This window comes from Cyprinodon tularosa, unplaced genomic scaffold, assembly GCF_016077235.1.
Source record: "Cyprinodon tularosa strain WSP-4 unplaced genomic scaffold, ASM1607723v1 ctg378, whole genome shotgun sequence".
NCBI classification, from domain to species: domain Eukaryota; kingdom Metazoa; phylum Chordata; class Actinopteri; order Cyprinodontiformes; family Cyprinodontidae; genus Cyprinodon; species Cyprinodon tularosa.
The window spans coordinates 181,339-203,934 of record NW_024039094.1 but is presented as its reverse complement, the minus strand read 5'-3'; the positions used below and the strand labels follow the sequence as shown (position 1 = coordinate 203,934).

Sequence of the window (22,596 nt, the reverse complement as noted above, 5' to 3'; positions counted from 1 at the left end):
GTCCGCCGTAGTGCCCTTGGGGCTGCTGTCATTGCTGCCCCTCCAGATGTGGTTGAACAGCTTGAATCTGGATCCCACACGGAACACTCATCGTCTCCGAAGACTTCGGGTGGGGCCTCAGTGTCTTCAGTCTCTGTCCCAATGGAGGGTGAGGTTGTTTATGACCACAGGGGTCCCGCTCGGTTCCCTCCCGTGTCGTCGGGAAGTTGTGTTTACAGATGCATCCTCCACGGGCTGGGGTGCAACCTGGCGGGGTCAAATGGCACAGGGGACATGGTCCCAGCGGCAGGGCAGGGAACACATCAATGTCCTGGAGTTACAGGCTGTGCTTCTGGCTCTTCAGAGCTTTCTTCCAGGCTTGCGGGGGAAGCACGTGCTGGTGAGGTCAGACAACACCACAGTGGTCTTTCACATCAACCACCAGGGGGGCACGAGGTCAAGGAAACTGTTGTGCTTGACTCAACGGCTTCTGACCTGGGCAGCTCCACGCATAGCCAGCCTCAGAGCAGCCTACATCCCAGGGCCGGAGAACGTGCCAGCAGATTTTCTATCCCGTCAGAAGCCGCTTCCAGGGGAGTGGAAGCTTCACCAAGAGGTGGTGGAGTGCATCTGGAAGGTCTTTGGCAGGGCGGACGTGGACCTCTTTGCCTCAAGGGACGCATTTCACTGTCCCCTTTGGTTCTCGTTGGACAACAGCAGCCCTCTGGGCCACGATGCTCTGGCACACGACTGGCCCAGGACCCTCCTTTATGCCTTTCCGCCATTCAGTCTACTTTTTCAGACTCTCCTCAGGGTACGTCAGGAGGGGCACAGGGTCCTGCTGGTGGCCCCCTACTGGCCAGCGAGGACTTGGTTTCCTCTACTGTGCGAGCTCAGCTCCGGCTCGCCAATGCGTCTCCCCTCCAGGAGAGACCTTCTTTCCCAGATGGGGGGTCAGATCTTGCACCCCGAACCGGACCGGCTCCAGCTCTGGATTTGGCCCCTGCAAGGCCGGGGTCCACCTTCTCAAGATACACTGGGTCCATAGGGCATACAATGGCTAATGCATGGGCGCCGTCCACGCGAGCTGTCTATGCTAACAAGTGGACGGTCTTTGCGACCTGGTGCCGTGATAGAGGGCAGGACCCGGTGCAGTGCTCAGTTTCTGACATACTGACCTTCCTGCAGGCATTGCTGGATCAAGGACGGTCCCCATCTACCTTAAAGGTGTATGTGGCTGCCATTTCCTGTTGGCATGTTGGGCTGAATGGTTGTTCTGTGGGCCGAGACAAGGATGTTGTACTGTTTTTAAGAGGTGCTCGGCGTTTGCACCCACCCAACCGCCCTGTGGCACCGGCGTGGGACCTTTCTCTTGTGCTTGAGGCTCTTCGGTCCCTCCCATTTGAGCCCCTGGCGTCGGCGGACCTCAAATGGCTCTCACTGAAGACTGCGTTCCTTTTAGCTATGGTTTCCGCAAAACGTGTAGGGGAGTTACAGGCTCTCTCGATACCGAACCCTGCTGCCGGTGGAATCCTGATGGCTCAGGCGTTACACTGTGGGCTGATGTAGCATTTATTCCTAAGGTATCACTGCCAGCAGGCAGCACCCAGCCTCTCCATCTTGCCCGGTTTGACTCCGGAAGTCCCTCTGAACCACTGTGTCCTGTCCGTGCCCTTGAGACATACATCAATGCCACGGCATCCTTCCGAAAGACAAATAGCCTTTTTGTTTGCTACGCTGGCTCACGGAAAGGTCAGGCACTTTCTAAGCAGCGACTTGCACACTGGGTTGTGGATTTGATCTCCAAGGCTTATGCCTTGCAGGACCGGCCACTGCCGGCGGGAGTGAAATGCCACTCTACAAGGGGCATGTCGACATCGTTTGCTGCTATGACTGGGGTGCCATTGGATGTTATATGTCGTGCGGCCTCCTGGAAGTCACCTAGTACCTTTACTCGGTTCTACAGGGTGAATGTGGCTGCGCCCCATCCGCTTCAGGGAATCCTCGAGCAGCATGCCTCTACATCACATTAGGTGGGTGGTGTAGTCGTTGTTCCTTGAATGTTGCTGATTCCTCGTGACCTTGTTGATATGAGTCATCCAGTGCTTGAAGCACCGCCTCTGCCGGTCAGTAGGGATGAAATAGAACGAAAGTTACTACCGTAACTACGGTTCTATGAATCCCGGATGACCGCCAGAGTGCTTGGTCCCTCGGAATCTCTGCTTTCGCGAGAAGATTGAGGGATTGATTGCCGGGTGCCACGTGACTATATAGAGTCACGTGGGTCCCCGGCAGGTCACAGCTGACTTTGTTGTCATTAATACTCGACCTGCGCATGCGCAAGAATGATCATTCAGTGCTTGAAGCACCGCCTCTGGCGGTCATCCGGGATTCATAGAACCGTAGTTACGGTAGTAACTTTCGTTTTTTCCTTGAACTTGGCAGCCTTCTAGATGTTGCTCCAGTTAGACAATCTCAGGACCTAACCATAGTATCAACAATAACTGTCATATTAGAAGAGAGATTCTTTTTCATCTTCGTTTTTATCCATCAGCTAAGGTGGTAATAAACTAAAGTGATCAATCAGAACAGAACAGTTTGTGGCACATCTCAGCTGCCCTTTAGATGTTAATTATCTGCCTCTAGCAAGTTTGAAAATATGTATATATTTATATATTTTTTTTTTATCTCATGTGCCCTTCATGTCCTGAAGCTGTGTCAGGAAAGATAACTGACATATAGAATCTCTACTTTGTATCTTAACTGACCTTTATATATCAGTATTTTGGCCTAACTTCTTTACCTAAACCATCTTGTTAACAATTAGAACTGGTCAATGACTGACAAAACTACTCTTTAACATCTGAGCTAACCCCAGTAGTCTTTTAGAAGAGATAAGTATTTTTCCGTTTTTTAGCCTCTCAGGAAGGGACACTGTCCACTCAGTTTGAGACGCAATGATGAATAAATATAATAAAGCGGAAATTTTCAAATAAATTTCAGCTTCTTCTGTAATCATATGCTAAACTATATAAAGCTGGATCAAGAATACAAACCTTTTCTACAGTTACACAAACCTGAGTTTCTCAGGCATTTTATTTCATATTGTTACAAAGCTCGGTTTACAAGTACAAAACTGTTTGGCCAAAATTTGTGCCCACAGGATAACAATCCCCTCTGAAACAGTGCTCTGCAGTTTCAGAAATTCAAACAGGAATGCTTCATTTATATTGTTGCATATAAATATAATTTATTATCAGTCTTAAAAATTCTTTCTTACACTTTGTACAGTAACTCAACAGATGAAACGCAAGCGAGGAACATCATGAGCGCCATAAACGGACAGGCTACATTCTCGCTATGCACAACATTAGTCATGAAGCTGAAAGACGATCAGATAAAGGCTAGCACACTGATAAATGAAAAGATTGTTCCAATAGGATGCAGAGTTTGCATAGACAGCTTTACAAAAACTCAGACAAATACCATTGAGGAATACAATAAAACCATAAAGAACACTTGAACAGTGCTGCTTCGTTAAAGGAATGTCGCATTTATAGCTATTAATGAGTATTATACACATGATCAGCATCATCATGACACTGATGGCTTCTGTTATATAATGTACAAACTTTCTTGAGTTAAAATCTCAGCGTTTTTCTCAAAGCGCTGGAGAATGTGACTTAACTGCAAACACTAAAATAAAACAAGATTAAACTGATTAAATAGACCCTCACATCTTGTCTCCATTTTTTGGTAGAAAGCAGCTGTTTCCCACTGCACTGATCCTACAAAAATAAACCTGTCTGATCACAGGATCATGTTGTGGAAATGATTACAGTTAATCATAAATGTATTTGTATTTATTCATTCTGCATGGGATATTTTGTATACTTCAATAGCGTATCTAATTTCTAAAATAAACAAGTTAAAGACGGGAGGGGATTCAAAAATGAATAAAAACGTATAAAACGAACAAAAAGTTGTTAAAAAAGATGCACCCAAGACACCATAATATTACATAACACTAAATAATATAGATAATTATTAAACAGAGTATTAAAGACAATGGTTTTCCTTTACTGTAGTTTTTTCTGACTCTTACTTCCATGGAAGTCCACCAGGTGGCGATGTGACACAGTCAAAGAAATGAAAATGCAACTAAAAATAAAAGGTTCTATAAAATACTGAATAACAGCCCAAAAGAAAATAAAAAACAAGCATAAATAGATATATTGTTAAATACTGAGTCATCAACAATAGCAGAAAATTGACTTTGATAGCTGAGTGATGCTCTCTCTACAACCCGCCTTTCCTTTGATCCGCTGACCTCTTTGTCGACTGTTTCTCATACATTGTAAGACAATCTGCAGCCAACCTATCCAAACAACCGGACAGCTGTTTCCAAGGAAACAAGAGCCAAGAATATCAAACTGTTGCACCAGAGAAAGGAAGAATCAGCCAGAAAAGTGACTGGCAAGGGTTCATGTTTACTCTCCAGGTTTCTACACCCTTTTGTTGCCAATGTTTAACTGGGTCATAGCTGAGCAGACCTGGCTGTTTGTATGCTCCCACTATTTTCAGCGTGCACCTTAAGAGAGCAAACAAGGATTTGCCTCTTAGATTCCAAATAAAAGTCATGCTTTATTCCTCTTTTCCTTATTTCTCTTTTTATCTTCTTCCTCTTCGGGCGTAAGCAGATGTCAGTGGTCGGTTGCAGAAGGAACCAGGCTGTCGTGACGTCCCATCTCCTCCAGGACCTGGGCAAGGCGGCTGAGGTTGCCGTCAGGAAAATGCTGTGCCTCCCATAAATCCAAGATCACTCCAGTAGGACTGGATTTGGTGGCAAAGTAGTTCAGATACCTAAATGAAATATTGCAAAGTGACAGGGAGAAATGGGTTAGAAAAATTGCTAAAAGGTGAATCTAAATGAATGAGAATTTCATCAAATTATCAAGAAGTTTGAAAAATATGTTACCCATAAGAGAATTATCTTGTAAAATTTTTTGATTTATAATAATTTCTAAATGCATGTTTATTGTTTATTTGCAGAATTTTTTTTTAGTAACATACTCAAATGCTCGTATAAAATGAATAAAGTTCAATTATTGTTGCAAACAAAGATGAAATTTTGCAAATGGAAATAAAAAAATATATGTCAAGCAGTGAAACTTTAGATTAACTTTACAGTTTTACTTGATTTAATTTTTTCAAATGTATTTTTCATATAAATTTTTTTATCTTTTATGATTTTTTTTATAATAATTCTTTTTCTTTTATTTTTTTTTTTTTTGAGTCATCAAATTGCTGTCACATCCCCAGCTATGCCAAAAGACAAAAAAAGGTGTAGTAACCCCGTTTTAACCCGAGGAGGGAGCCAAACAGACAGTTTTAGACAAAAAAGCAGGATTTAAACAAAAGTGCAAAGAAATTGTCAAAGCAATGCCTTTTTTCACATAGAGAGCACTATAAGATTTAGATTTATTTAGTTTCAGTTTATCAGAAAAAAGTTTATTTAGGTGTAGGTAGTGCTTTAAAGATCATACCTGCATCAGCTGAAATTTAAACTGTACACCGGAAACTCCTAATTTACTAATTAAACATGCCAGACACATAACAAACTTAAAAAAATGGAAAATATTAATATGGCAACAAAAACCTCAATAAAATCCATAAAACAATGTATTCCCCCGCCCCCTTTGTTTTTACACCTTTAATGAGGGAACCAGTCGACATTGACGATGCTCTGTGAACTTTCACGTTTGAATTAATCAGCGGCTGAAATCATTTTTCTTCACTGTTACTCTCCTCCTGTATTTCTGGTCATATAAATAAAGGTGAGATTAGTAGGCGGAACCCATGGATTTCATTTTACTTATTTATCTATACTGCTGGTAAACATTGTAAAATCTTTAAGAAATTGAATCAAAATGACTTCCAGAATGAATCAGAGCTCAAACTTACATAGCACAAAACATCCAATAGTGTTTCTAAAAAAACAACAACCCAAAAACATTGATATCTGCAAATTTAAACCCAAATAGAAATAAAGACCAGAAAACGTTTGAAATATTCACAACACTTGATTTCTACGGTCACTCTTTTGGTCAAATATCTTGTAACCATTTTGAAAGAACTGCTTTCCTAACTTCCCTTATACAACAACGGCTTTGCCTCAGAGGGAAGAGCGGATAATCCACAGGAAAATCCCATTCACAGGTCCGACCGCTGCCCATAAGAGCTTAATGTGCTCATGGTTCTCATCTCTAAGCCTCCATCAATAGAAGGAAAGCTCAATTATTTTGGAGATATTGCAGGAAAAATCCTAAAGTCCAGGCGCTCATAGGTAAGCCTGAGAGGCCTTCAATGGTTCTGTTTAGAATCTAAGGAGTGAAGAAGAGACATCATAAACCACTCAGACAGAATTTAAAGCAGTCTGAACAAACTGCAATAGTTTACTCACTTTGACCTATTTCTATGGAAGTAAATATGTGCCATCAGAATTTGAATAAAAAATACCTCTGAAGTTTGAATGTTGTATATTAGTGCTTACTTTTTCAGTATAAAAATAAATTCAGAATATATTTTTAACCTAAAAAAAATTCAATGTCATTATTTGTACATTAAAAAAAAATTCAGTGTAATTTTTTTTTACATGGTTGCAATTTTCAGTTATTAAAAAAATTCACATTCCTGTTTCAAAGTGATCAAATTTTCAATATACATATTTTTCACAGTTTAAAATTTCAGTGTTAAAAAATTCAGCATATAAAAAATTCAACTTTTCAAAATTCAAATGCAATATTTTCGTTGTCCTCCAATTCAACTTGCTCAAATTCACTGTCTCAAATTCAGCGTCTAAAAATTCGCTGTAAAAATGGCCAAGGTTACTTCAGGTCACAGACATTAGCAATGGATGTCCGATTCCAACATCCACCTAATCACGTGACACAACCGTGATATTGAAGAAGTACCAGTATCACCCAGGCTGGCGACCATGGAGGCAAACTCAAACCCAACGGTGAGTTTAATGCTTTCATATTTCTGTAGTATATTTTATTTTGCACATGAAGTTTGATACATTATCTTAAAGCCTGATTTAAAACACTGGTTTGGGCCGTTGTTAATCTTACACCGTATAGTGCCGGCATATTACTTCTCGCTACCTCCGAGCTACCCCCCCCCCCCCCCGTTTTATTTCAAAAAGAAATACCATTTCAGGAGATGCTACCGCTAATGTAGTAAGCTAATATGGCTGCCTTGTGTGCTTCAAAGAGGGGCTGTGAACAGTTCAGACCCAGATCTGATCAGCTACTGTATTGTTAGCTCGGAGGTAGCGAGAAGTAATATGCCGGCACTACACGGTGTAAGATTAACAACGGCCCAAACCAGTGTTTTAAATCAGGCTTTAAGATAATGTATCAAACTTCATGTGCAAAATAAAATATACTACAGAAATATGAAAGCATTAAACTCACCGTTGGGTTTGAGTTCGCCTCCATGGTCGCCAGCCTGGGTGATACTGGTACTTCTTCAATATCACGGTTGTGTCACGTGATTAGGTGGATGTTGGAATCGGACATCCATTGCTAATGTCTGTGACCTGAAGTAACCTTGGCCATTTTTACAGCGAATTTTTAGACGCTGAATTTGAGACAGTGAATTTGAGCAAGTTGAATTGGAGGACAACGAAAATATTGCATTTGAATTTTGAAAAGTTGAATTTTTTATATGCTGAATTTTTTTACACTGAAAATCTAAACAGTGAAAAATATGTATATTGAAAATTTGATCACTTTGAAATAGGAATGTGAATTTTTTTAATAACTGAAAATTGCAACCATGTAAAAAAAATTACACTGAATTTTTTTTTAATGTACAAATAATGACATTGAATTTTTTTTAGGTTAAAAATATATTGTGAATTTATTTTAATACTGAAAAAGTAAGCACTAATATACAACATTCAAATTTCAGAGGTATTTTTTATTCAAATTCTGATGGCACATATTTACTTCCATATATTTCATATCTGTCACATTAAATTATTCAAGATCATTCATTTTAATATCAGACAAATACCTAAAGAAAAAATAAAATAAATTTTTTTTTTGGTTTGGAATAGAACTGGTTCCGTAAATTTAGCAATCATACTTGTTGAAGTTGATAAATAACCCAAGATCTTGATGCCATCGCTGTATTTTTACTGTCAGTATGGTTTTAGTTTTCTGGAGGGCTGTGTTAGTTTTACAGTTGATGTATTACGAGGAAGTCATGCCAAAAAATTTAACTTTTGTCCTGTCAGTCCACAGAATCGATAAAACTGAATGGTAATTTTTTTTTTATCTCCTCACCCCAAAATAAATAAATAAATAATATTTTCTAACCATTACCAAGCTGAAAATGACCCGTTTCTCTCCTTTTATATATTTCTTTAGCACAGGGCATGAGGAGCATTCTTCTTCATGTTGTCAAACAGGTTCTATACAGATTATTGATGATACTGGTCTTAAAGTATAGTAGAGGTGGACATTGTTGCTAAGATTAAACAAAAAAAAAAACAAAAAAAACAACGAGCCAGGTTGGTTAGGAAAGCTTTTGCTCTGAAAAATGAAATATCATGAAAAATAGATGATGATGATAAGAAGAAATCCATAAAGAAGTAAACATTTTTTTTTTAGATTCTCTGTTTTCCCAATTTGTAAAACTTTAAAATGTCTCTATTTTTAATCAGACACAAAAAGTGTATATAAAACAAACAAATAAACAGAAAAAAAATGACTTCCAAGATGCATCACTGATGTAAGCTGTGAGTGAGGGGTTGGTTGAAGTCTCTCCCTAGCATTCTCCTGCCTTCACGCTGCACTCAGTAAGAGGTCTCGTCAATCTGCAGCTGCTGCTTGTGATAAGGCTGCCCTGCTGAGCTGGGATCTTATAAATGGATTCACACTGTACCTCCATTACACACACACACACAAACACACACGACTATCAAAGACGCATGGGTGACGTGTTGCACAGAAGAGTGTCTCTCTCCATCTTCGTCTCTCTCTGTCTTTGTCTGAGTTCCCTCCAAGTCAATTAATCTCAATTCAGCTGATGTTTATCACAATGAGTCACATCCCAGCAGAACAATCACAATCAAATTAAAAATAGATTAGTTATCTATAATTTGTCTCCACGCATTGTAGGCCTCTGCTTCTACTAACATGGATAATATGGCAGATAAAGATGAACATGAGGATCTTTTCATGTATTTTTGGTTGTTGACATGATTTATCCTGCAAAACCAGACAACAGCCTGTTAGAGTGCATCTTTAATGTGATCCAACATCTCACTCCTCTTAGCACCTGTCAAGGTTGAGTTTGTGGGCCAGCATCCTCCAGTCATTGCCTCTGGTCTGCGGCGCATCTAGGCTACCGCACAGCTTCTGTCGAATGGAAAGAGGGATGCGGAAAGCGTTTGGCCCGACCAATGTCGTGATGTTGCTGGCGGGGTCCAGCAGGGATGTGTCAATGCTCTGGGAGTCCTGCAAACATAGAAGGAAAAAAAAGAGTTAAGAAATGCTTTTTTCTCACATATCTGGTGAGTAAACATAAATGGCCTAAATTTATTTCCAGCCCTCCCTCAGTATGAGTTTTGTACTATTTCCTTTCATCTGAATGCCATCTTCAAATCTATGGGGGTATGTCTCAGTATCAGCTCTTTTACATCTAAACATTTTCCCTTATTCTTTTTTATTTAGGGAAAAGTTTGGTCATATTCAGAAAAAAAACTTCTGAAAATACCTTAAATAAGAAATTATTACATATTGTTCCATAAATGATAAGTGTTTTTAATTAAGAGTAATTTCATTTAAATTGAGACATCCATGTTGTGACGTCACGGTGCGGTATCGGCTGTTGATCAAGTCGCAGTGCTGTATCTGGTTTTTGTCACAATGCGCTATTATCCAAGTCATCTTGCAAACATTCTTCTTCAAAATGTTGTCTACATATGATGTGTTTTTTCCTGTAGCAAGAAGTTTGATGGAAAATCCTCCCTCCTCAAGTTGGCAATCACCGTCGGCGATGGATCATGAATTGGAAAGGTGAAATAACAAATTTTTTTACCCCTTTAAGCCGTGTATTACAGCATCAAACTGCCATGCACGTGGGCATTGTCAGTTTAACTATAGCTCTCGTGAATTTCAAGGTTGAAGTTCTCTCGAAATCTTAAATAATTGTTGATTGCAGGGGTGTCTAGCAGTTCTTATTGATTTTGCTTGTAAAGTGGAGAGAATGGCACTTGGTTTACCGCACCCTGACGTCACTGCCGGAAGATTTCTGGAGTGAGGTGTTACGATATTTGGGCAAAAATGGCCTGTTCCGGTCTCAGTGATCGCAACGAAAATTATAATTTTAAATTTTTTACTCTTTAATGCTAAATTCATTAAATCACTGTGAACATATTATTTTTAGGTATAGAAAATGATCCATCAAACATTCCTTGCTGACCGGACTTTTCCTTTAAAAGCTCAATGACAATCTGTCAAATTGGATGGAAAACAATTAAGAACAAAATTCCTTAGCTATGGCAAACATTTTAAGTTTCATTTAGGTCAGGGCTTTGATTAGGTGGTTGTTTCACATATATATGTTTTGATCTAAACCATGGCACTGTCTCTTTGGCTGTAGGAAAATAAACCTAAGCCCCAGTCTGAAGTAATTCCATAGGTTTTGTACAGGAGTGCTCCGTTTTTTGGTTCCATTAATTTTTCCAATCAAGCTTAGCCATCTTTTTAACCAATGCTAAAGATCAAAACCCCACGGCATGATGCCACCACCACCATGCTTATATCATGAGGATGGTAGTCCAAATCAGTTACAAAATCTTTCCCGTTTATTGGTTGCTGGATTAATTGCTAAAATTAGAGAAAAATAAAATTCTGCTTAGTGGAGCAGTGGGTAGCATTGCTGCCCTGCATCAAGAAGGTCGCTGGTTCGATTCCTTTCTTTCTACGTGGAGTTTGCATGTTGTCACTGAGCATGCGTGGGTTTTCTCTAGATACTCTGACTTCCTCCCACAGTCCAAAAACATGACTGTTGGTTAATTTGCTTCTCTAAATTCTCCTGCCTTAGGTATGAGTGTGTGCGTGAATGGTCTTTTGTCCTGTTTGTCTCTATGTGGCCCTGCGATGGACAGCTTGAGTTCAGCACCAGCACCCCTTGCAACCCCACTTGGGATTAAGCATGTCAGAAAATGGATGGATATATTATTATATCAGAAATGCATGAAATAAGAGATAAGCAGAGGGGCTTTCCATGATAAGATCACAGTTTATCACAAATGAAGACAACTTGTCATTCCATCACATGGCACATTATTCTGCCAAGTCTTCTGGTGAATAACTTTTGACTGTCACATTAATGTTTAGAATATTGTAATTGTAGATTTAAAATGATACCTCTGAGAGTGTCGTATCCAACTGAAAGATTTGTCCCTCTCCTTCAACTTGTCGCACACATATCTTACAGCTCAGGTCCACCGTGCTAAGAGAGAAGCGCTCCAAAGTGAAACAGCAGTGGAGGTTTCTCTGAGAGCCCGTCCAGACTTGCTGAAAGGAGAGCTCCTGGAAAAGAGACAGAGGAGTTACTGGGATTGATCTCAACACTGCTGCGTTTGTGCTAAAAACATATTTAATATAAGATTTCCAGCCTGACTGAAACCAACATGTTTCAGTTTACACTGGAAACTATAGAAGCTGTTGTCATGGGAAGCAGAGAGGCATAGAGAAAAGAGAATCTACTTTTCTTATCCTCTTCTACCTTCAAACTCTGTGATGGACAAAGGTATATTAAATATCCTAAGAAGTTTACAATTTCTTGATCTGATAAAGGATGAATAAGCTTGAGAAACAAAACTAGGTGACTTTTTTGTTAGTAATAGAAAGTACAGTACTGCCCCAAGTACATAAATAATTAATGACCGCTTATGGAAAGAGAGCTAACAAACTGGTTAATGCTAATAACATTTTGTTTGTAAAGACAAACCAGATTTAGTAATTTGGTTGTACAGCATCAAGATCTAGAATAGATTGGAAATTAGATCAGCTCTTTTACCTGATACTTTGCTAGAAGTTTGCTCTTCCACAATGGCTGGGTAACATCATGGATGGAAAGTCTCAGGTTGTGAGTGCTGTCCTTAAAGTTTAGAGTCTTTGGTTCATCCAGAAGTTTTCCACCCATTTGCTTCTCCATCTGCAGAACTTCCTGGAAATGTAAACATGCGCTTTATTTTAAACGGGACCAACAATGACCTACCCAACTTATAGTGCATCCTTTTTTCAAGGACAGTTTATCCATGTTTGTCTAAAAAAAGCAAAACCAAAAGCAACCTTTCTCAATGTTCTTGCAGTAAGATAACTATCAGCTCTCATTACCCACCCCCAAATTTAATAACTGTGTTCAATACACCCTTGGTGCAGTAATTTCTCCTTATCTTTCTTCCACATAGGTGCATCCAAGTATTAAACAGAATTGATGTTATGAGACGACAGCAGAGTAGACGGATAATGTGGCTTATTGCGTCGATGCAGAGGCTACACCTTTCAAGAAGCGGCACCGTTTTTCAAATACAAGCCACCATCTCCCTATATTGTGACACAAACACACAAAGCTTTCTCATCTGCTGGCTGTTCTTTCACAAACAGCTCAGTCGAAATGAAAAAAACTAACATTTCATTACTGCTCAAAAACAATTTAATACTGCCGATTTGACCTTCAGCAGATGACAAGAGATAAATAAAGAAAAAGCACATGCTTGTGCAGCTGTGCTTATACCTTGAGTGCATCCTGAGTGTCGTCCAGACAGTAAACTCTGATGTGATACTCCATGGCGGGGCAGGTGACGGGGCCAAAGATGGCTAGTTTGAGGCGTTTAATGGTGGCAGCGCTGAGAGATTGACCCACGAGGCAGTAGGTGCCCAATGTCTCCGTCAGGATGTGGCAAGCCTCCTCATCCATCTGGATATAGCACGGCGTGGTGAAGTTTTCCTCTCCTACAACCACCACATCCTGCAGCACAGACAAGATGATAGATAGATATAGAGCTGAATTTCAGCATCCACAGCTCAAAATGGCATCATAATTCTACTTCGTCAAAAGACAGTGGATGCAGAGATCGACCAAAATAACAACAGGGGAGCGAAAATCTGGGTGTAAAGATGACTTCTGTTATCAAAGGCCATAATTACTCCTGACAGGGTCTGTATTAAGTAACTGCAATGTAGATCAAGTTCACTTTTCTTTAGAAATGTTAAACAGCATCAACTTTGGCAGAGCCTCTACAGTCGGGACAAAGTCCTTCAATGATCATCACATAAAAATCTCACTACTGAAAAGCATTTAATGGTGAAAATAAGAGATTTTAATATAATTTTAAATGGACACGTGCCTATTTTTTACTCTTACAGTTACTGACTAAACAACAGCATTAGGATCATCAGCAACCAGGGAGTAAACTTAGAGGACCATAATTTGCATGCATCTGTGCCGTTTTCATCCATTTGGAGATTGCTGATCATTGTTTAAAGCCATGTGACAAACAGCTGCACTTCCAAGAGCATTATTATAAATCATTGGGTGTGTGTTTGATGCAACTCTGGCCTCAATAGTAGATCAGTTTGACCCTGTCTGGCCTTTCAGATCGATTCAGACAGGTGAACATGGGCCCTATCTCATTGATAAGCTACCACTATATCTATCACCAATGGGATGGCTTTGTAGTAATTAAACACAATTACGTCTCATTCTTTTGACTGTGCGGATGACAGTTATGGGAAGTGCACTACTGTAAGATCTTAATGGACTCCAGACACCTCTTCTGATTATACAATAAATAATAATTAAGAAACAACCTATAAAACCTTTTTTAAAACCAGGTAAAATTGCCATTTGAAAACTTTGATACAAGTTACATATTTAACACATCTGCTGTCTAACAGGGGAAAAGCATACTGCACTTCTGTTTACTGCCATGCTTTTTGATTACTGAGGAAAATCAGATGAATTTTAATTTAAAAGTCACAATTAAGGTTTTGACCTTTAAAAAAAGCTACATCCTTTTGAAATATTAATGTGGTTGTCTTCGCGTGTGACTCCCCCTGATGCTCGCTCATTATCCATGCCAGATAATGGGACATGTAGTATTCAGGCCATCTGAGGTTGACCCCTTTAATGGCACCATGGCCTGGACATATTCCTCTTTCATTAACATCATCCTGTCTAAGGCAAATAATGCCTCCTCTTTCTTCCAATGCGTCCTCTCTCTCTTCCTCCAGCTCTCCTGATCTTGATCTTTCAGTCACTCTCTCTCTCTCTGGGTAACAAACACTCCTTCCAGCAGCACACTGGTACTAATTCAACCCATTATAAGAGACAGAAGAGGAATTACAGCGTTTTATTGTGAGCTATGCCATTTAACAGCAGTATTATGGCGGATCATTAGACTCTTTAACTGCTCCTGTGGGATGGCACCAGGGGCTTTCCTAGTGGGGGATAATGAGAACACACTGTAGAAAAATTCAGCTTGTATTTTGTTTATACAGTATGTGCACAAACAGAAGCAATGGAGTGAACAAACACAGCCTTAATTCATTCACACATCCTTTAGCTGAGGATCTTATTTCTAAAGATTCTTTAGGAATTAATGAAATATTAAGTCCCAAATATGGGTCACTATCTTAGGTCATCATCAACATGCATCCAACATGAGAGATGAATCAAGGGGGGGCAAGTAAACTTTTCACACCTTCCAACTCTGAGTGGTCAAACAACTATCAGTTTTCTTCTTAATCAAAAATGCTCTGTTTAAATGAAACTTCACAGTCTAAACCCTCATCTAATTCACTATTGTCTATGAGTTTTGAAAATTCTGTTTTGTCTACAAAAGATTCTGATAATTCTCATAAGACAACATTATCCTCTGAAATAACATTTAATTGAACCTGCAGCCCAGACTATTTTGAGTCAAAAAATGAATTTAGATAAATTTCTAGAATTAAATCCACTTCATATTAAACTTAAGCAGTTTTCAATGTACTGGTTTCACTGAGATTTTCTTAGAAAACTCTCTTAGAAAAAGATTCACAAAAGCTGCTTATGAGATTTCCTGTCAAGGCTGATTTTAATAATTGAAATAGCTCTTGACAAAAAAAATAAAGAAATAAAGAAGTGATTGAAGCTCTCTCTCCATTATTTATTAATTGTTTAAACTACTCAAACTTTTTAAGTAGGTTTACAATTCGGCCAAACTTTTTAGCCATGAGGCTGGAAGAACAGTTTATACCTGGGACCTCATTGTCTGTGTGTGACAATGGCTTTTCTCAAACATGCATGCATAAAAAAAAAGAGTGCCTATTCATTTTAAAGTGTTTCAGGATGTAATAAGTTTATAAGATTATATTCAATAAAAGAAAATGATTACTCATTTCAGAGGTTTGTTAGTCAGATTAGATGCTCCTCTCAAAATGTAATTTTAGTTAAGCTCACATTTCTGTATAAACAATAACTTTTTTTTGTTATTTGTCTGTTATTTGTATCGGGATCAGTCGATATGATCAGACGCTCTGCAATTTATTTCTAGATTCAGCAATCATAACCGGAGATCCACTGAAGTGCATGCATTCTCCTTTCAACTTTATCCTTCATAGACTGAGACATGTGTACTATTTGGTATCGTTGTGTCACTTTATCATTATAAAGCAATGTCCACTTCAAATATTCACAAGAAAAAAAAATTTGAAAAAAAATTTTTTTGACTTCTGTCAAAATCAGAATTGACCATGAAAAATCTGTATGTCGATCTGTAGTGTGGTGTAACACATTTATTGTATTTTATGTTCTATTTTTTTTAGCTATCCGCAGAAAATCTTTATAAGTGAATAAAGTGAACCAAATAAAGATTTAAGTGTATTCTCTACATCATAATTTTCATTTAGGTAACTGAGATGCTGATATTTTTTTTTTTTAGATTATTAATAATGTAATTAATTGGTGTTATCGCTCGGATAAACTTTGGTGATAGAACAACTGTTTTAGAGAGCAGCAGGGATGCTTGGACCTGTGGTACAATGTGAATCTGACTGTTTACAATATATGGCCTAACAAGCATTTGAAGAGCTTTAAGTAGTCAATGCACCTGACATTATGCGTAAACTAGGAAACTAGGTTTTGTGGTTTGCTCTATGCAGAAAGATGAGTGTTTCTTGTCTTCCAAAGCATGTTATAATGGAGCAATGCCAAAAGGTAGAACCCTATTTCATGGCGATCTTAAGCTATAAATATACAGGTTTCATAGCGCTGTTTCACTTGGAGAACATTGTCTTCAAACTTGAAGGTAAGTCCACCTTTTTCAGGTGTGAAGAACTCTTTTGTACACATAAAAAAGTGTGTAACATCACAAAAGACTGTGTGGCTTTACACAATGTTGGGTTGGACAGATGGGGGATTTTGGTGTTCTGCAGCCGGAGGAACCATTTTGTGTCTAAGGGCTGTCTCATGAAACAGAATACCTTGAAAATATCAATGTTTAAAATTTACATTTAGGAAGCCAAATGACTTTATACACAAAGCTATTTTTGTGTGTGTTACTAAATCCTCTTGTGAAATTGTGACCTTAAACTATAAAACATAGTTCTTCTTTTAATGTTAACATGTTAGTGACACAAGATGTAAAGGAAAACTGCTTCAGCCGCCAGACTTTTAACTTTCTGTTTCATACGTCAAATGAAAACTATGTAAATCACAATTTATGCACCTGAACCTATCCGAGTTTATGATTCAGGAAGCAAAGTCATTAAAGAAGAAACATGCTTAGAAGGGACAAAATATTTACCCTTAAGCATCTACTGTGACCTGATCATTTGAACTCCAAGCAAAGCGCTTCCAGTAACACAATGCAAAACACCACATGTATAAAGCATGCCATATTAAGTCCTATCCTATTCCCAGAGATCAGAGGTGTACTCTTTCAGCACATTATTAGAGCTGAGCTTCACACCAAACCAAAGGTAGTACCAGTCTTTCTTTTTCATTCTCTTCTGATCAAAGGAATATCATCTTTCTCCTTTGTTCTTTACTCACACAACAAAAATTTTAATTAACCACATGCATCTTGAATAACGCCATTCTGTATCTGATTTTAAATTGAAAGGAAGCCATCTTAAAGCTTTACAGCACATTTTTAAACCTGACAGGTATTAGTTTCCTCTGCAGCACAATATTTTTGGGTTTTCTTTGTGACTTTAAAACCTCACCTCCCACTGGTTCTGCTGGGACTGGCTCTTGAGTTGGATCAGCCAGTCCTGCTGGCCGTCACACACGGCACAGTGGTGCATGGTGACGATGACGGGCCGTGTCAGCAGGGCCCCAGGGGGCCCACAACTCACTATGGGGCTCAGCACTGTTTGACCATCTTCCACAGAAGGCCTGGAGATTTCACACAGACAAAAAAAACATACAAATGCTGTTCAGCGACTGTGTTGACAGCTGTCTCTGCTAGAGTGTAATGGGGCACAGCGGACAGGGGTAAACAACGCTTTCGGGGTGCAGAACGTCATACCTCAGGTTGTCCTTCCTCTGAACGGTCACGTACATCTCATAGACCCTGCCTTGAGGAATGGCCCCCGCTGGTATGAGCAGACTTACCCCTATGGAACAGAAACACAGGAAACAAGCTGTGATTTACGGAACACACCAAAGGTCTTATGATATTATACATTTAGGGGGCTTTAGTTGTCTGTCCTGCTTAAATTTGGATTGTGAATTTCACATATGCAAGCAGCATAAGGATACTAAGTGATGCAAAGACAACCACTACATTTAACATCTTTACCATCTAGTCTCTATGCCCTTGGTATATTAAAGCTAAATGAAAGGAATAACACATTCCAGCATTCAGCCTGGCCTCAGTGTAGAAATGCACTACTCCAGTTTTTTCCAATCCAAAACCGATCCAGTTCAACTTTTGAATGAATGAACCATATATCTTGGCAGGCTTCAGCCCTGATAGCAACATTAAAAAAAATTTAGCATATTGACACAAATATTAATATGCTTTCTCTTATTTATTGACAAATAAATAACAGTCCCTTGTTAATTGCAATGGACTGGATCAAACAATTAAAAATATTATATCTATATATATATATGTTTGGGTATCATACGTATTATTTTATTTATTTATTTATTTATTTATTTTTTGTCTTGTTTTCCTAGAACCAAAGCTTTTTTTTTCCTGACTTTTTCCCATAGCAGTATACTTTACTCTCGCATAAAACTCACATTTCATTGCCTTCTTCCGTGACATCCAAAGTGATGCTGGGTTTCATTTCTACAATCAATGATCTCCTATCTCCTCATAGCATTTCAATATAGCTGCAGCCATCACAATTTACATTTTTCCATCTCAGATTGATTTGAAATGATGTCTTGTCTCATGGGTTCTTTTTTTTTTTTTTTAGGAAGAAATCCATCAAATTCCCTCATGCATACGCACAAGCTATGCTTTTCTGTCTCAAGAGGGGGGTATTAAGATAGCTAGAGATTTTCAGTGTAATTGCAGCAAACTTCTCAAAAAGGGTGACAGACAGGTTCTCCTTTCAATCACAGATCTGGCTTACAGGAAAGCTGTGATGCATTTTAAAATGCAAAATCTGCCACAGAGAAAGTGCCACCAAATATTTCATTACTCTGACTCACAAACATATCGAATATCAAATTCCCTTTCTGCCCCATGCAGCCTATGTAACATAATGAGGTGAGAACATTTTTCAGGTATCATAAAGAAAAAGAAAAAAAAAAAAAAAACAACTTAAGGAATGTGAGAAGTCTGCGTCCTTTAATGTCACAGCTAGTTTGTCTATGCCTGTCAACACGCATCTGTGGTGTGATCCTTACAGCCTGCAAGTGTTTGAAGTGAAGACAGCATGGCTAATGTAAGCTGCCTGAAACTAGAACACCTCGACTTCAGCGCTTCTGGTGGAAGCACCTCAGGTATCCATCAACTGCTGTCACACTGTGCTCAGTCAGCTCCCTTATAAGTTACATATGGCTAAGCATATCACTTCAAAGTCACATCTGTTTGTATGTTTAATGTAGTGATGGTAGGCAGATAAGCTCTGTAAGTAGAGCAGCCTACCTACTGTACATAGTATTTGCTCTACCCATAAAATTGAAAGTATTTGTGTTGAGAACTAGATTATGTGTGACACTAAAACCATTTTAGCCTTCAAAAAAGGTTTCGCGTTTGTGCCAAAGTTATATAACATTATCAAATATATTCTTGCACATAACTTCTAAGTGAAACTAATTATCCGTACATGTTTCGCTCCTATTTGTCTTTGATTTTCTTAGTTTGTTAACAGCATTAACATCCTTTTAATATAATTCAAACAATAAAAAGCTGTCAAATTTAGCTTTGCTGCCTTTTTATCTGACAGATTTATGTGGTTAAGGGAACTTTAGCGTCCAGCTGCTGCTTTGTGAAAGGAGCAATGAGGGAATCCCCTCGGATCAGCTTGAGGGTGTCATCAGAAAGTAAGTCTGGATTTTCCTCCTGGATCTGTTCCTTAGCCACAGTAAATGGAAACAATAGATGGGTGGATGGACACAAACAAGGAGCTGCTGTCCTTTTTTCCTTTCCTTACAATCCTCTTTTTAGAGTGAGGGATCAATAAATACATTTCTTCTAACATTGGATGTAATTGTTTTAAGCCTTTTAGTTGTTGGATTTGACTCTAGGTTCCTTTGTAAAAATGTCCTTCTTAAGATACCAAGATGGCATGTTCTCATGGCTTTCTTAATTTTAAGAATTTTTGTAAGAATTGTATTATTATAGCTCTGGGTAACAGGAAGCCATAGATTAGCAAATTAAGTCTCAAAGACAAAGTCCATTTAAAAAGGGAAAGAATGGATTACAAAACACTGCTGTTACATTTGCCCCATTAACACTACCCCGATGAAACTGATCAGTGCAGAGTTCAGACCGAGCTTGGATCAGTAAACCGTGCCAAGCTTGGTTCTTACGACCATTTACACATCACGGTAGCACGGTTCCTCACCTACTATTGGTGGTCCACAATACTACAGCTCTCAAGGCAGGAATTACGCAAACAAAAATGGTGGCGCCCATAACATTCAGGAAATGATGTGTCTGGATGGTGTCCTCCGCCCAAGTTTTAATGACAGCTTCAGTTTTGGCATCATCCCAGGTCCCACCACACTCTTGTGATGCCATTTATCGTTAATAGGCTGAGAAGAAGTTTGTGTTGTGAACAGGAGAATTGCAAAGCCGGACACGCTAGAAAACCCACAAAATAAGTCAGCTGACTGTAAAAAGGGATGACGTAATCTGCTCATACGCTCTTTGTCATCAGAGAACTGAGCCTCAACTAAACCGTGCCGATCACTACTGATGAATTGATACTAGATTTAGCGCAGTTCCATGGTGTCTGGAACAGTCAAGTTCAGTTGCTTTCCATTTACACTCAACAGTAATATCAGTTACAATGCGGCTATTGATATTAAAGTTATTATTAGGAATTTCATTCAAATAAAAATATCATTTTTAGCATGGGATTATTCTATTATAAATAAATGTGCAGACATTTAAAATGCACTGTGTTAATTATTTGAGGACCTTTTTATTCTTAGCAGAGGAAGAAATAAATGTCACTGAATAACAAAAAAATAAAGAAGTTTAGAAAGCAGCTCTTTGCAGCCCTACCTGAGTTGGGTACAATCAGCTGTCCCCCCTGTGAGCTAAAGGAGCCGAGAGCAGTGCAGGAGGGATCCCTCGTGCGAAGTAGCGTCTGTGTGCGGCGCCCCATAGTGCTGTCACTGTTGTCCAACAGGCAGTGTGGCAACTTTGGGGACAGCTTTGATGACAGCTCCCCTCCCAGGTCATCCTGTGGGGTCACCAGGCCTGAGGAGTTGTACACCTTAATCTTTAGGTTAGGCAGAGGATCCAGCAGGGGTGAGTTGGTCATGGGGATTTTGTCGGCCACATCATGGAGGGCGTAAACTGGGCCGCGGTACATGGCGGCCGCTGAGGTCAGATCAGGTGGTGCTGTTAGAAGATCAGCTGAACGAAAAAAACAAAATAGGAAAAAATGGAAAGCAGAATATATAAAGGGTTCAGTTTTTGTAATTGGGGGTAAGAAACGCACAAGACTGAAGTCAAAACAGCTGCTTTGCTTATACTGTTGTTTTTTGCTCATTAAGGAAGTGGCAACAAACATAGCTCAATCGGAAAAGTTAAGGTGCAGCTGTGATTCATGAAGAACAGATGGCATCACAAGAACCCTGAGTTAAGCTCTACTGTTGCCTCCACACCCTCTCAGCTTCCTAATATAAGTTTCTGGATCAAACCTCTGCCATACAGGGTGATATAATTTCTGATGATTGTTTGCTGTACATAAAACATCAGTAACTTTGGTGACTGAAGATTGCATTGAGGTGATCATAGCAAAGAAGTGATTGAAAACATGTGGAGAGAATAAAACAAGTGGCTTAAAGGAAAAACACACATGTGTAAAAAATTATGCAATATGCTTCAGCTTAAAACAGAATGATAGAGCCAACATCTGTAATTGTGCATGCTGTTTTATATCAATGGTTCTGGCTTTGTTCTGTTTTGTTTTTTCAAACATTCTTTAAAAAAAGGCTATAGACCAATTTGTAGTGGTTCAAAGAAGGTTGTATGATTTAAATATTTAGGATTAGAGTCAATTAGGGGAATACAGCAGCGGGTAAGGAGGTAATGAAAAGCATCAATGATAATTTAGTAGTTTTTTGTATTTAACCATCATGGATCAATTCTACTGGCCACAGTCAGGCCGAATTACTGTCAGACCTGTGCAGTAAAACTCTTTTTTTTAATGGTACCTCACTTACTACATGAAGTGGGTTAAAAATACCAATAGCTATTCCAAACAAAACACACCAAGAGCATATTAAGGATTTACCCTGGACTCCTTAATGTGAACCCAAAATGTGAAGACCAGAATACACTCTAACTCCCATTTCTACAAGCCAAGATTTTTTCCCTGTCACACTGCCTGCATAGGAGCTTCCCCTAAGGGCCACCAGCTTTGCAAGATCGAGCATTCATAGGAGAGTTTTGTTGCAGCATTCCCCACTGTATAAACAAGCAGGGCAACAATTGTGGTTGCTGCTCTGACTAGCTGAAAAATCACTATTTTACCATGAGTACATATACTGTTTATTGAAACATTTTATTGATTATACACTGTGTTTCCAGACAGACCTACTATACATGGGGAGGAGCCTGACTAGTCTACTTTACGATTTAGAGATTTACCTTTATAATTTACCCATGGTTGATGTGTTTTACTTTGGTTGGAATGTAATGAGTCTGACAGGAAGGGAGACATTCCCATCTAATTGCTACATAGGTCCGACCAAAATAGATCAGGGTCCACCTCGGTCGGAAGCATGTGTGCGGTCTGACGATCCAATTGCATTTCAATGAGATGTAATTACTACAACTTCATATAATCTAATTTTCTGTCTGATTGGAAGCTAAATTGTGTCTAGTGTGTTCCGACCTTTAAA

General features: G+C 39.1%; 1 protein-coding gene across 3 annotated transcripts in view; it reads right to left on the bottom strand.

Moving 5' to 3' along the window:
• Window positions 1-3,041: 3,041 nt before the first annotated feature.
• The window catches only part of unc5c (unc-5 netrin receptor C), a 189,477-nt gene continuing 169,922 nt past the window's right edge, over window positions 3,042-22,596 (bottom strand). For all 3 annotated transcript variants that reach the window (XM_038296806.1, XM_038296807.1, XM_038296809.1), the window contains 8 exons: window positions 20,747-21,103; window positions 17,582-17,669; window positions 17,277-17,448; window positions 12,802-13,035; window positions 12,082-12,231; window positions 11,427-11,591; window positions 9,331-9,509; window positions 3,042-4,842 (listed from right to left, as the gene is read on the bottom strand). In XM_038296806.1, the coding sequence (XP_038152734.1) occupies window positions 4,683-4,842; window positions 9,331-9,509; window positions 11,427-11,591; window positions 12,082-12,231; window positions 12,802-13,035; window positions 17,277-17,448; window positions 17,582-17,669; window positions 20,747-21,103 (1,505 nt within the window). In that variant the 3' untranslated portion in view covers window positions 3,042-4,682. The remainder of the gene's footprint in view (window positions 4,843-9,330; window positions 9,510-11,426; window positions 11,592-12,081; window positions 12,232-12,801; window positions 13,036-17,276; window positions 17,449-17,581; window positions 17,670-20,746; window positions 21,104-22,596) is intronic.